Source organism: Microchirus variegatus (genome assembly GCF_963457635.1).
Source record: "Microchirus variegatus genome assembly, chromosome: 1".
In the NCBI taxonomy this organism is placed as follows: Eukaryota; Metazoa; Chordata; class Actinopteri; order Pleuronectiformes; family Soleidae; genus Microchirus; species Microchirus variegatus.
The window spans coordinates 923,496-938,219 of NC_139802.1; the positions used below are offsets into that span (position 1 = coordinate 923,496).

The 14,724-nt window shown below is 44.6% G+C and overlaps 1 protein-coding gene across 1 annotated transcript; it reads left to right on the forward strand.

Annotated features, from left to right (window-relative positions):
• Positions 1–1,674: 1,674 nt before the first annotated feature.
• On the forward strand, positions 1,675–12,373 carry atn1 (atrophin 1). Its single transcript, XM_083893452.1, has 9 exons — positions 1,675–1,801; positions 2,924–3,025; positions 3,422–3,541; positions 3,712–6,518; positions 6,654–6,870; positions 7,009–8,644; positions 9,781–9,948; positions 10,105–10,285; positions 11,789–12,373. The coding sequence occupies exons 1-9, from the start codon at positions 1,775–1,777 to the stop codon at positions 11,820–11,822; spliced, it is 5,292 nt and encodes a 1,763-aa protein (XP_083749578.1). The 5' UTR covers positions 1,675–1,774; the 3' UTR covers positions 11,823–12,373.
• The last annotated feature ends 2,351 nt before the right edge of the window (positions 12,374–14,724 follow it).

The window sequence follows — 14,724 nt, forward strand, 5'->3', positions numbered from 1 at the left end:
CCTAGGTGGTGTTGTTGGAAACTCAGATGCATCAGATCCATCATGTCACACATACCTGAGCTCCACAGTCTGTGCAGATAATAGGGAATAATGGGCTTATTTTTTCTGATGCTAATGCAAACTGCCTTTACTCATATCAGTTTAATACCTTTTTACCGTTATTTTTGTTTTTACTATATATATTATATTTGTGTACCATATTAACACTTGTGGGCTGGAGGCGGCTATCTTAGGTTAGCAGAACATTATCTGTAATGGTGAACTACATGGCCACACATTTGGTAGTAATGTTTTGCAGCAAGAAGACCTGAGTTCAGGACACAGTCGGATGGTTTTACAGCAAGGCTATTCAACTTAAGGCCCGGGGGCCAGAACCGGCCCTTCAAGCAATTTGGACCGGCCCGCAGCCCATTGACACATAATTAATGAATGTATTATTAAAAAAGCCTTAACAACCGTAGCTTTGCCTATTTCTGGCACTTTGCGACACGTTGCGTCCCTTTTTGGCAAATACTAGTACAGATTTGTAATTGTAGGCAGTCTATGTATGTACCAGAATATTTTGCACTATGAGCCAACTGTAGCAATTGTACCTGAATATTATTGGTACTGTTACTTATATTTCTGCAAAAATAGCCTTTTGTGGCCATTGCACCTTAATGTTGTTTATATTGTTACCTCTAATTTTGTAAGAGCCAATTGTTATACCGAATGTTGGTGGTACTGTAACTGTGACCTTTTTGCACTATATGCAAATTGAATGTTGGTGGTTTTGTTACTTACCTTTTTAGCACAAAACTAGCAGCCATTTCAATAAATAAGTGCTAAATAATTTATAACATTTTGTATCTATTTGTATCCATTTACTGTACATGCAAAACAAAATATTAGTGCAGGGGTTGACCGGCATGCAGATTTGGAGATTAGGCAAATTGGACACTCTAAATTGACTATTGGTGTGAGTGTGAGACTAGATGCTTGTTTGTCTCTATGTGGCCCCTGTGATGAACTGGCGACCCGTCCACGGTGTACCCAGCACCATGTGGATGGAGGATAAAGGGGTAGTAAATGAGTGAGTGGGTTAACTACATAGCAAGAGTTGCTAATGTCACTAAAGTGATATCCGCCATTATTTGGTGCCCTTTGTCCGACGTGCACCGTAGGTAGAACAACCTCGTTGAAGAAGTGGGTTTTGAGCTAAATTAGGTTTGATTGGCTTGTGCCAGTGCTGGAAGATATGTGTGATTTCATTGTCTGACGCCTCACAAACAAAGAATGATATCACCTATCATAATATGTGTGAGTCCTGCCTAAGTCCACATAGGTCACAGGATCACTGCATCCCTCGCTCACATTCTAGTAATAATGGTGGCCTCTCTTTACAGCCTGTGCTTAATGAACCATTTACATGACATATATGTTTTATTGACTGCATCATATTTGATGTTATTATTTAACCGATAGCCGATTCAGTGATTTAGACCAGTATCGGACAGATACTGATTCTGAATATCACATTTGGCTTATCCCAACAGATAGCAAACATCATTGCATTACCGCACACAGTACATCAGCTCAATATTTTTTTTGGAAATCACTGCATGTCTGTCAAAAGGAATTCCATGCAGATAAACCATGAATATCTTCTTTGCTTATGTTTCTTTCTCAGGTTTTGGTCGCTCTCTCAACAAACAATCCAGTCATTAAGCAACAGGAACCGGTTCAGTCCCTGCAATGGCTTGTGTTGTAAAATGGACGTTATAAAGAAGAAAAAATGAAAACAAGGACACACAAAGAATCGGTATGCACAAGGTCTAATTTCTTTTATTCTTTTTTTTTATTCTTGAGGCCACTGATGTCAGGGATTTAGTACCTGCCTAATTTGTTTTTGTGTGTAGTACACGAGGGAGTATGACTACATCATAATTAGTTCAATGTGTCATAACAACAGGGGTGACTAAGGAGTAACTTGTGTACTTGGCTGGTAGATGTACTACTGCTACTACTACTTTAAAAAAAAAAGGCATATTCCATGTTTATGTAGTACTGCAGGGTTGTTTTGTTTTTCCCTTTAAAAGGCATTTTCAATGTTTATGTTGTATTGTGGTTTAAAAAAAGGTATATTGCATGTTTATGTTGTTCTAGGGGTGGGGGGGGGGATTGATACATCACAATATTTTGCGTGTTGATATAATATCGCTTTTAAGACAGCAGGCATCACATTTTATCAACTGTTGCTTCGTTTAATCGTTAAAGGTGCAGTATGTAATAAATCATAAAATCCTCCTAATATGTCACAGAGACTCAGGAATAATGTTCATATAACAAACTGAACTCACCAACAACAACAGTACAGACAAAATATTTGCATTAAAAAAAATATTTTGCAGACTGCAAATCATGTTTATGTTTTGAAATCATGTTTTGGCATGTGGCGCCACCTACCGCTGTCTACCAGTCATTGCATTTAGTAGAGTCTCAGCTGCCGAGCAACCACGGGTTGCCAGTTACGTCAAAAAACGAAACAGACCTCAGTATTTTGAATTTGAATGTAGTAACCGTTGTTGGCCACATTCTTACATATGGCACCTTAAAACTATGTGTTGATTAGCATAAAAAATATTAATCGTTTTTTCAGTCCACTAGACGGTGCCAAGTGCTCACGAGCACTGTTGTGTGAGTGTATCGCAATATATGATTTCGCAAATATAATAGTATATTGTGATAATATCGTATCGTGGTACCTCGACCGATGTGGTACTGTGGTTTTGTCTTCTTACCTTGTTCTTATTTCCACCATCCTGTCTTGTCTTTTTCAATCTTATTTTATTCTTGCCGTTGATTCGTGCAAACCTTCTTTTGTCTTCTATGCCTTCCTTTTCAATCGACACCTCTCTCTTACACATTTTCCTGGGCTTTGCAGATGCCTATGCGCAGTGGGCGACGGCGGGGGGCAAGCGAGGAGAGAAGGGGTAGACGCCCGCACCCCAGCCCCACTCGCCCTGAACGCAATGATCGTCAGACGGTTAGAGCCTCACTCTTTTGTCTCTTATTCTCTCCTGTCGTCTTCAACTTAAGTTTATGTGTGTGCATGCGAGTATGAGGGTCATTACCAATAAAGAACTGTCTCTGTGTATTGAATTTTCTGTGTGCTGTCAGACTATGAGTCATCATGATTGCTACACACCTTTGCAGTGTCAGTATTGTTCGGTATTGTGGTTTATGTCTTACTGCTTTCAAATCTTTGCTGTTTCAAGTTTGACACTGGTGCTTTACATGTGTGTGTTTGCCTATGTGTGTGTGTGTGTGTGTGCATGAATGCATGTGAGTGTGAAAGTGTGGCCTTGTTCTAAAAACAGACATAGACCTATTAGCTATTCAAAAGCATCACCACTGAATCTTAAGTCTTGTGTTGTTTTAGCAAAGAGGTGCTGTTGAGGAATTGGCTGGAAATCGCTTCAGTCGCAGATCACAAGGGCATGATTCATCAGAGAGTGAGGGGGAGGAACTTGTGTCTCCTCCAAAGAGGCAGAAAGTTCAGGTTTGTCTTACATTTCATCAACCTGTTACGTAAAGTCCGGCTGTAAAGCTTTGATTCAGCTATATCACTCAGAAGATATGTATTTTTGCTTCTACACACACACAAAGTAGAACTATGCTCTGAAAAAATGTCCAATTTGACCTCATCCACACATGATCTTTTCTTGTTAGGATTCAGTCTCTACTCCAAACCCTCCAGCGTCAACACACTCGACTGACAACTCGACTCCTTCTACTGTCCCGCCTCCAACCTCGGTTGCCAGCCAGTCCCGTGAGAGTGACAATGAAGACGGCCAATCCCAGGGCAGCAGGAGTTCAGTAGTAGGGAGCCTGGCCAACAGCAGCAGCAGTCTGAGCAGTGGGAGGGACATAGACCAAGACAATCGCTCCTCGTCCCCGAGTCTCTCTGCTTCCCCTCTCGGTAGCCTCGACTCTGATTCCGACGGCCCGGACTCACCAAAGCAAGGAGAGAGAGAACGAGAGAAAGGCAAGGAAGGAGGTGCAGGGAAGGTGGGCGTAGAGGACAGAAGAGCACTACGAGAGGGGAGAGGGGAGGACTCCTGTGGAGATGGAGAAAAGAGAGATCTGGATGCAAGAATTGAAGACTGTCCCTCTCTTAAGTCCCCCTCTACTCCATGTTCTTCCTCTGGTCTCACTCCCTCCCTTCGCGGAGCAGGGGATTCGTCAAATGACAGCAATAGTGGGAGAAAGTCCTATTTCTCTCTGGACTCCAAATTGATGTGTAAAGTTGAATATGGTGGAGCAGCGGGCGTCGATGGCGGTCTTAGCGGCAACCGAATGAATTCCAAAGCCAGCGCACAGTGTGTGACCAAGGCGACTATCTCGGGAGGAGATTTCTCCCATAATAGCCCCAACATTCCACACTCCTTGCCTCCTCCTCTGCCACCTCCACCTGCTCTGAAGCCGTTAGAGCTTGGGGGACAAAACCTGTCTGCTGAGGTTAAGATAGAAAAAGCAGACAAACTCTTGGACAAGGCTCAGTCCACTCCTCCTTCACTGCTACCACAGACCGGCCCTCAGCCACAGTCCCAGCATCAGACCCAGACCTCCACCAACCCTCACCACTATAGCTCCACCGGCTGGCAGGGCGGCACAGCAACTGGTTGCCAGGGGAACTGGGGCTACACCCGTTACCCTAGCAACCACCATCCACACCAACCACACCACCAGCCCCCGGTGCAGCAGCAGCAACTTCCCTCTGTTTACAATCCTCCATCCTCTCGCCACTCCTCCTCCCATCCCTCTTACCTCCCCCATCCTCATCCTCACCCTCACAGGGAGTACCTTCCCAGGTACGCTGGAGGGGGAGGGGACAGAGAGAGGGGGACTGCAGGAGAGAGGGAGAGGGGAGTGAGGGGGGAGTGTGGGGGGAGGGAGATGAACAGGGAGTTCTCTGCTCCCATTGGCAACAACAGCAACAACAGTAGTGGGGGTAGCAGTAATAGTGTGTGTGGTGGAGTGGGTGGGCCCAACAACATCCAAGGAAGGGAGTTTGGGGGTGTGTCAGTGGGTCAGAACCGGGAGTTCCAAAGTTCTGGCAGAGAAGGACCTAACTTAGGTCCTGAAAGAAGAGACTTTGGTCCAGCTTTCAGAGACAGGGAGAGAGAACGTGAAGGAGGAAGAGAGTTTCCTCTTCCAAACCAAAATCAGAATAGAGACTTTGGCCCCAATGGAGCTGGAGGGGGGCATCCCAGAGACAAAGATGGGGGTAGATGGGGTGAGTTTGGGGGTCAGACAAGAGAAGTTATAGGCAGCAGTAACCCAAACAACAGCTCCATCTCCCAAGGAAATCCTCCAAGTTCAACTAGCGGGCTACCTGTCGCGCCCATGCTAAATCGAGACCCACCTGCCTCACCCCAAAACAACCCCAGCCACCCCCCTCATTCCTCTTTGCCTCTACATCCTCACCCACATCCCCAAAACTCATCCAACCGAGATTTCCCCTCTCCCATTGATCAGGCTCAAACCCCTTCTTCTGGAGCAGAGCACTTCCACAGAGAGTACACTCCCACTGGTGGAAAAGAATTTTCCGCTGGAGCACCTGCTTCGGCTGGCACAAACCGAGAGTACCTTAGCTCTCCTGGGGTGACTCCAAACCTAGGGCGAGAGTATTCAGGGCCTGGTGGAACCCAACACCCACATACACCTCACCCCCACTATCAGTCTGGAACTAGGGACAGAGAAAGAGACTCAAACCTCCGAGAGTCTGCTTTGTACCAAAATCGTGGAGGCCCAAACCAACCTCCTGCACTTTCTCCTTCCTCCTCTTCCAGCCATCATGTACACCCTCCAAATGCCCCTTATCCCCCACCACCACCACCTCAGCCTACTCTAGTCCCACCTCAAACCTCTCACGCCCAGCCTCCCCCATCAGCTATGGCACCCAGTGTACGTCCCCAACACTACCAGTCCTCCAACCAGACTCCTCCAACACCTCATTCTCCCTTACCCAGCCCATCCACCAATCAGATGGGAGGCTTCTCGTCTTTTCCTCCTGGCTCCTCCTCTGCGCCCAACATGCCAGTCGTGTCATCCAGCTGTTCACCTGGATGTCGCCCCTCCCCTTTCCATGGCACTTTGAACAGCCACCCTCCATTCAGTGGAACATACCACTCTAACGGCAACGGTGGCAATAACATGGCCAACAGCAATAGCAACATTGGTGCAGCGAGTGGCGGCAGTACCCAATCACAGACACTCTCCCCTCAAAATGCATTGAAAGGACCTCCACCTCTTAGTAACTCCGCCAACAACAACAGTGTCTCGACCCCTGCCTCCAGTTCTTCACTCCCCGGTGGAGATGGACAGTCCGATTCAGTCCTGCCTTCCACAACTGTCATCAAGGAAGAACCAATTGAAGAGAGGGAAGAGAATGAAAGCCCGCCACCGATGTTAAGAAGCCCGTCTCCTGAACCCAAACCTGTCGACATCCCTATCCACGCCAGTCAGTCAGCACGGTAAAGTCAAACAGACATTATCATCACCATAATTGAGATAGGCAGAAGATTACTGTCTGACTGTGATGACCATTATTATGATGGTGATACGACCCATGATGGTTGTAATAATGATGTACTACTTGATGTTTCTAGGTTTCACAAGGTCCTTGACCGTGGAAGTGGGAACTCCTGTGCTCGCAGTGATGTCCTCTTTGTCCCGTTGGATGGCTCCAAGCTGTGGAAGAAGAGGAACGAGATGATCGAAAGGGCTCGGAGGGAGGTGGAACAACGGGCTAGAGACCTCCGAGAAAAGGAGAGGGAAAGAGAAAGGGAACGTGAGCGTGAGAGGGAACTGGACAGACATCTACAGGTGAGCACATTTGAGTGTGATCATTATGTCGCATGTCATATTTCATGGATTTGATGTAAAATAATTGATCTCTTTGCTGGGAGGGGAGTAACAATCTGGGCAGATGTAATTTACTGTCCACTCCCATTGTCTCTGCAGCAACAGAAGGATGTCAACGCCGCTGGAGTTCGCCAGGGTTCCTCGCTCTTCTTTCCCTCCTCGTCCTCTATCATGATAGACCCTTCCTCTTCCTCCCCAGGCAACCCTGTCTCCCATCCTCCTCATCCCCAGCATCATCATCCACATCCACATGCTCACCTTTCTCCAGCGCACCATCTTCACCCCGGCCTCTCTCACTCAATCCCCCACTCTATCCTCCTGCCTTCCATGGGTGGGGCTCCAACTGTGGTTGGAGGTCCACAGGGAGCCCTTGGAATAGGCTTAGGAGGTCCATACCTGGGTCCAGACACCCCAGCACTGAGAACGCTGAGCGAGTACGCCCGCCCTCACGCTATGTCTCCTCTCGGAGCAAGTCGAGCCCAGGCTCACCACCAACAAGTTCATCATGGCCATCCCCATGTCCATCCGTCATTCTTCCTTCCTCAGTTCCAAAATCATGCCTTAGGCCACCCACACCACCTACCCACTGATGCAGCAACAGCTGCAGCCATCTTGGGCTTTTTGTATGGTGGCAGTCTTGAAGGTGGTCCAGGCATTGGTGGCCACCCAGGCATGGGAGGTCCAATTCCTGGAGGGATTGGGGGTGCAGGGTTAGGAGGAGTTGGTTTCCCTCATGCAGTAGCTGCGCATCGAGATCGAATGAAGCCAGGATTTGAATTTAAGAGTGACGAGCGGGTTTACCCGCCAGTGACCATGGCTGATACTGCAGCTCTCGCTCTTGCTCACTCACATTCACATGCCCACGCTCATGCCCACGCTCACGCCCATGCCCATGCGCACGCCCATGCCCATGCGCACGCCCATGCACATGCTAATGCCAATGCCCATGCCCATGTGCATGCCCATGCGCACGCACACTCTCTGCTCCTGGGAGGAGGTTCAGGAGGATCTAATGAGGTGTCACTCTATGGTACTCCCCCTCCCCCAGCTCCCCCTGGCCCTCCACACCTGCAGAACCCATCCCTGGCCCCAGTAACACGACCCCCCAACCCTCCTGCCCCTCAGTCTCTGTCCAATCCACCCCCTCCATCTCTCCTCCCACCCTCACTCCCCTCTCACCCATCATCTGCACCACCCACTGCCCCCACAGCCCCAGCAGCTCCTACCGCTCCTCCTCCAGCTCCTCCTCCGGCTGCTCCACCGACCTCCAATGCCGCCTCACTTCATCATCCAGTCCCTCATTCTTCTTTTCCCAGCTCCCTCTCCTCTCATCTGCCACCAGCGTCTGCTCCGGCCGATCCCCCTGAAGCCTACCCCACTCCCACCCGCTCACCTGCCTCTTATGAGCGAGACCGGAGCGGGGAAAGAGAGCGGGAGCGGGAAAGGGAGCGAGACAGAGCAGCTTTGCCACCCTTTGACAGAGACAGAGAGCGAGAGAGAGACAGAGAAAGAGACCGAGACAGAGAGAGGGAGAGGGAGAGAGAAAGGGCAGGAAGTGGTGGAGGAGGAGGAGCAGGAGGAGGAGGAGGAGGAGGAGGAGGGGGAAGCGGAGGAGGCTCTGGCGGAGGAGGTGGAGGAGAAAATCTGGGACGTCTTCAGATGCTAAATGTGACACCTCATCATCACCAGCATTCACACATCCACTCACATCTTCACCTGCACCAGCAAGACACAGGTACCCACTGCTACTAACAATGCTGTCATTGTCACTGTCAGGTACCTTGAGATCACACAGATGTTGTTACTCTGGGAACATTTTACACTTGATTTGACACTTGGAAGACATTTGTTTACTTAAGATTTAAAGGAGAAGACTGGAGATATGTACACTGCAGACTATAGACACTATCAGGCAATGTTCAGACTGCAGTCTCAAGTCACATCATTTCATGCAGAATGTCCACACTGTTAGTTGTAAGTGATCAAATTTGATTTGCATATCCATACAGGAAATCTGAATCGACTAACCTTTCAAACCATGTGGTCAGATGAGATTTTTTTACTGTCAAGATTTCTGATATTATAAAATGTTAATAGGCAAACAAATCTAAAGATTGAACAAGGCTATTGTATTAAGCTTTTTTTCTGTATGAAAACACATTTACCTGTAGCAACCTTGGGTTCATGGGACTGACAATTCAAATGAAAGCAGTTATAGACTTATACAATATGCACTACCGTTGAAAGGTTTGGGGTCACCTGTACAATTGTAGCAATTTTGTGTTTTCCAGTAAAAGTCACACTTTTATTCATCAACAGAGTTGAATAGAATATATAGTCAATTGCCATTGACAAGATGAGAAATAATGATTTTTATTCAAAATAATAAATTTGCCCTTCAAACTGTGCTTTCGTCAAAGAACCAGCAAAACTGTTTTCAGCTGTGCTAACATCATTGCACAAGGGTTTTCAAGGGTTTTCTAATCATCCAATAGTCTTCTAACGCCATTAGCAAACACAATGTACCATTAGAACACTGGAAATGGACCTCTATACACCTTTGTACATATTCCAACCCTAACCATAACCCTTAAAAACCAGAGGTTTGCAGCTAGAATAGTCGTTTACCACATTAACAATGTATAGAGTGTGTTTCTGATTAATTTAATGTTATATTCATTGAAAAAGTGTCTTTCCTTCAAAAATAAGGACATTTCTAAGTGACCCCAAATTTATGAATGGTAGTGTATAGTCTGGTTTGACTTATGTTAGCTAACTAATAAGCAATCATAAGTTTATTTTTAATACATGCTGGTGCTTTGACTCATATTAAATATTTCCTGTATTTCCTATTACATCATTGGCATCCAGCGGCGGGCGGGGTTCACCCCCTGATGGACCCGTTGACGTCGGGGTCTCCTTTGACACGCCTCCCATACCCAGGAGCCACACTCGGCACCCCCATCCTGGCTCACCCCCTCACTGACAGCGAGGTGCTTCGCCAACAGCTGTTCGGTGAGGAGAAGGCTCCTCGTCCATGTACTCGTTCATTTTTTATCTCTAAAAAGTACAAACTGCAGAAAGTTTATGAAGATACTTGTTTTTTAAAATACGATAATGATGACTGACCACGATTCTCTTTGTGCCCTCTTTTGTCCCTGGATGTGCCCTCATGCTCCCTTTCCTGGGGGACAGGCGCTCCTTTCCGTGACTTGCCCCAGCCGTCCTCCCTCACTGGTCCCATGTCAGCAGCCCACCAGCTCCAGGCCATGCAGCAGGCCCAGAGTGCAGAGCTGCAGATCCAGAGACTGGCCCTGGAACAACAGTGGATCCATCACCACCACCACCACTCCCTCACCCAGGACGAGTATTACAGGTGAGAGGGCTTAGTGTGTCTGTAGTAACTGTTAACATTAACTATTTCTTTGTCTGTAAAATAATAACAAATGTACTTCTTTTTATGTTTGTCAGTCCAAAATCCATACAAATGGAAAAACATAGACATCGGAGAATCTATCATTCTAAATATTTGCAGTTTTATAATTAACCAATCCATTTCAACGGTAATGCACTGGCTCTAAAAACTGAAACCTCAATTCTTACTATAGGCTAACTATGTCCAACTATAGGCTGACTACTTGTTTTCTCAGCACGGTAAGAGTGAGCTTCATCAATGATACAACTGTTTTAAAGTGTAAAGAAAACTGAGATGTATTAAAAGCCTCTTGAACACAATCAAATCTGATCTAACAAACAGCAAACTTATCTTTACATGTGACGTTGTTGAACATCGTTGGTTACGACAACCTTGACTCCACGATCGACACGAGTGAAAACATTCACAGATGACAATTTTGTATGTGCAGGCGGAAGATTCTTCTCATAATTGTATAACTAGCTCGCCATAATAGTTCATGAATAGAGGTTAGAACACTTGCAGCTGTATCAGTGAGTCTTGTTGCTAAGGGGATTTATACTAGGGAATGGGACAGTATATGATATTAACATACACATTGTGGTAAAAAAAAGCAATTGCAATAAGTTGATCATGGTGAATTTCACATGACTGACCTGAAAGTACTGTCAAGCTGACCAACATACAGTCCTAGTGATTAATTTTGAAGTGCCACAAGGGGGAGCCTGCATCTTTCCGGTCATTTCAGGATCTCACAATTTTTAATAATCTCATTTAAAGGTGCATTATGTAATAAATCTAAAGCAACTGGCCATAAAATCCTACAGACAAAATATTTGCATAAAAAAAATATATTTTGCAGACTGCAAATCATGTTAATGTTTTGAAATCATGTTTTGGCGTCATGTGGCGCCACCTACCGCCGTCTACCAATCACTGCAGTCAGTAGAGTCTCAGCTGCCGAGCAACCACGGGTTGCCAGTTAAGTCAGAAAATGAAACCTAAAAGACCTCTGTGTTTTGAATTTGAATGTAGTAACCGTTTTTGGCCACATTCTTACATATGGCACCTTTAAGGTTTTAGACTTCAGATGTTTCTTAGTAACATGTTTTTTGTAACATAACAACTGTGTAACATGGCAATATTTAGTGATATTTTTTGGCAACCATTAGTGCATCCGGAGCCTCTGCACTCATAAGCTTTCAGGAAACATGAAAGCCCATGAATACGAACCAAAGACTGTTAATGTTTGTGCACAACAAGTTAAAGCATATTCTTACAGTTATTTCACGATCTGCGATTATCTTTGTCACAATAATCATGACAAAAATGTTCTTATCGTCCCAAGTCGAGTTGGACCATCTGCATAATAGTCAAATGCTAATAATCATTGAACCCAAACATTAGCTCTGATCTCAAATGACCCTGTGACACTGTTTTCTCCTTTGACCTTTGACCTTTCAGTCACCTGAAGAAAGAGAGTGACAAGACCCTGTGAGGGAGGGGCACAACAAGGAGCAGCATGGAGACAAACTGAGGGAACGCGCGCGTGTGTGTGTGCGCGCGTGTGTGCGTGTGCGTGTGCGCAAAATGAAATGAATAAAGCAAAAGCAAAAGCACTGGACTCAATAAAGGAATAAAGACTGGAGCAAAGGACAGGGAACTCAACGCTCTAGAAAAAGAAGACGATTTGTGAAGGATTAACAAAAGAAGGACGAGCAGAGTGTTGGAAATGTGCACCTTCATGAAGATCCAGCCTCCAGTGCTTCCCTGCATAATGTTCTTGAACTCCAGTTCTGTTTTGTATTGTGCTCCGTACAGTATATTAGATGGGGGGCAGCTATAGTGAAGTACAGTCTGTGTAAAAAATACTTTTGCCAGAAAGAATGTGTACATGAGTCTCTTTTATGTTATTGCATGTAGCTATAGGCGCTTATTCTGAACTGGTGGAACTTTTATGTTCTATTTTTAGTAATTACCGCCTCTTTTGTATTCGAGGTGTGTTCTATATGCATGAGACCAGCAATTTTAGTGTTATGTTTCGTTTATGATGAGTATTGTTATTATTATGATTAATGTTGTCTGTTTGTTGATAATGATATAATTATATATATACAGTACATATTATTTGTATTATTTTTTTACATTTTCATGGTATGGCAGGCAGTTTTTATTTTTAATTCTTTTTTTTCCTTTTTTTTTTTGAATTTTACCTTGTGAAACAAGATGCAAATGAAGGGAAAAAAAAATCTGGAAATAAATTATAATCTTTTTTTCTAGTCTCGTGCATATTCGTGCGTGCACTAACTAACTAACCCCTCACCCCACTCACACACACACACACATATACATTCACTACTTCCCCTGTCTTTGTTTTATATAAGTCACTCATGAACAAAGCATATCAAATTCCCCACCACCCCCCCCCCTGTCTCTCCTTCTGACTCCCCTTCCTTCTCTCCATTGGTCTCTCCCTCCCTCTCATGGTGAGTGTAGCTAATGGGAGACACATGGGATGAGTGTGAGATATGGGAGATGAGTTGCTCCAGTGCACAGCAGCCACCCTGTAAAGTGAACATTCCTTACTGCACTGTAAAAAATGAAAAAAAAAAATATATATATAAAAAGAGAGAAATGAAAAAGAGAGAGCAGAAAAGGAGGAGCTGTGAGAGCGTGATTTACAGACACTGCTGAAGTTTTCCGGGTGATGTGTGTTCTCTCCGTGTCCAGCTGCAGGAATCTCCTTGAGACGGATACGGATCGGTGAAAACGACCCTCGTGTCGAAAGCCAGAGCCGCTGCCGAATCGCAGATTTGGAGACAGTGCAGATCTGGTTAAACACATTCTCTTTCAACCAGACTGTTGTCCTCTATAACGATGCACTTTGGGCTTCAATGTTGCCTCACAAGATTCTCCTTCTCTGTCTGAACATGCACCTGTTTTCTTTCACGCAATAAAAACTCACACTGATGCAAAGTTGATTGATAGCTGTGTCTGTAGGAGGCATCGCAGACGGGATGGGAATATTGGATGTGAGGCTTTTCTACGGTATGTGAAATATAGACCATATAGTCCATGCTTGTGAGCTGCTATGTAGGTTGAGTTGTCATTAAAAGTCACCTTGAGTAAGTATGTCAACATAATGTTAAGTATCATCCAGCAGGACACGTGATTTTCCCCCACTGGTGACATCATATCTGGTGATATTCTTAGCACTTCATCAGTCCTTTCTCAGGGTGGATCAGGACATTGTGAAAGGTGGAGATGAAAGATGAAATAGTTTATTATGTATGCGCTGCATTTCATATAGGCCTGCTGTTAATGTTGCTACGGTCCTGAGCGTGAAGTCACCTTTGTTGTCTGACAGGATAAATATCAGTCATAATGTCTTCATATTTAACCTGCATTCTGGTGTTATATATATGATTGAAGAGCCATGTCAGGTAACAGTTAAAGCATCAGTATGTAAGGTCTGTCGCCTAAACACTGCAGCTTCTCTCTCTCCCCTAACCTCGCTCTCTCACACACACACACACACATGCAGAGTCAACTCAAGGTTCAAGGTTCACAACAATAAATACCGTTCAAAGGTTTGGGTTCACTTAGAAATGTCCTTAGTTTTGAGGGAAAACCAATGAATATAACTAAATTAAATGAATCATAAATACACTCTATACATTGTTATTGTGGTAAACGACTATTCTTGCTGTAAACGTCTGGTTTTTAATGGAATATGTCGGTGCATAGAGGCCCATTTCCAGTGTTCTAATGGTACATTGTGTTGATGATTAGAAAACCCTTGTGCAATGATGTTAGCACAGCTGAAAACAGTTTTGCTGGTTCTTTGACGAAAGCAAAGTTTGAAGGTCAACATTATTGTTTGGAATAAAAATCATTATTTTTGATCTTGTCAATGTCTTGACTATATTTTCTATTCATTTTGCAACTCTTTTGATGAATACAAGTTCAAAAAACCCAACTTTTGAACAGTAGTGTAAACCAATAATACTAGCATAATAATACATAAAAGCTAGTTCATATCCAATCCAATCCACTTTATTTATAAAGCACAAGTTTAAACAAACTGTTTCTAAAGTGCTGCACAACAGGTAAAACAGAGATAAAAATAAAAACAGAAATAAAATAGTGACACAACAAAACAAATACTGTCACATAAAAACACAAAAAACACATAAAAACACATAAAAACATATCATCATGTTAAACCACAAACAAACCACTAATAAAGGTGCATCAACAAATTTCCACCAGTGAACGTGGAAATGTTATCCTCACAGCCCTCTACCATATGTGTTGTATGTACATCTTAACACATGCAAATGCAGACAGTTGTTATGGAGATTTTTGATTACCAGGTGAGACTCTCATGTCATTCCAGA

What these genes read in the sequence shown, in the direction of transcription:
- atn1 (XM_083893452.1), top strand. Translation starts at nt 1,775, where the DNA reads ATGAAAACAAGGACACACAAAGAATCG. An exon ending in AACTGGACAGACATCTACAG is followed by an intron (nt 6,871 to 7,008) that starts GTGAGCACATTT and finishes TTGTCTCTGCAG; the next exon opens with CAACAGAAGGATGTCAACGC. An exon ending in CCTGCACCAGCAAGACACAG is followed by an intron (nt 8,645 to 9,780) that starts GTACCCACTGCT and finishes ATTGGCATCCAG; the next exon opens with CGGCGGGCGGGGTTCACCCC.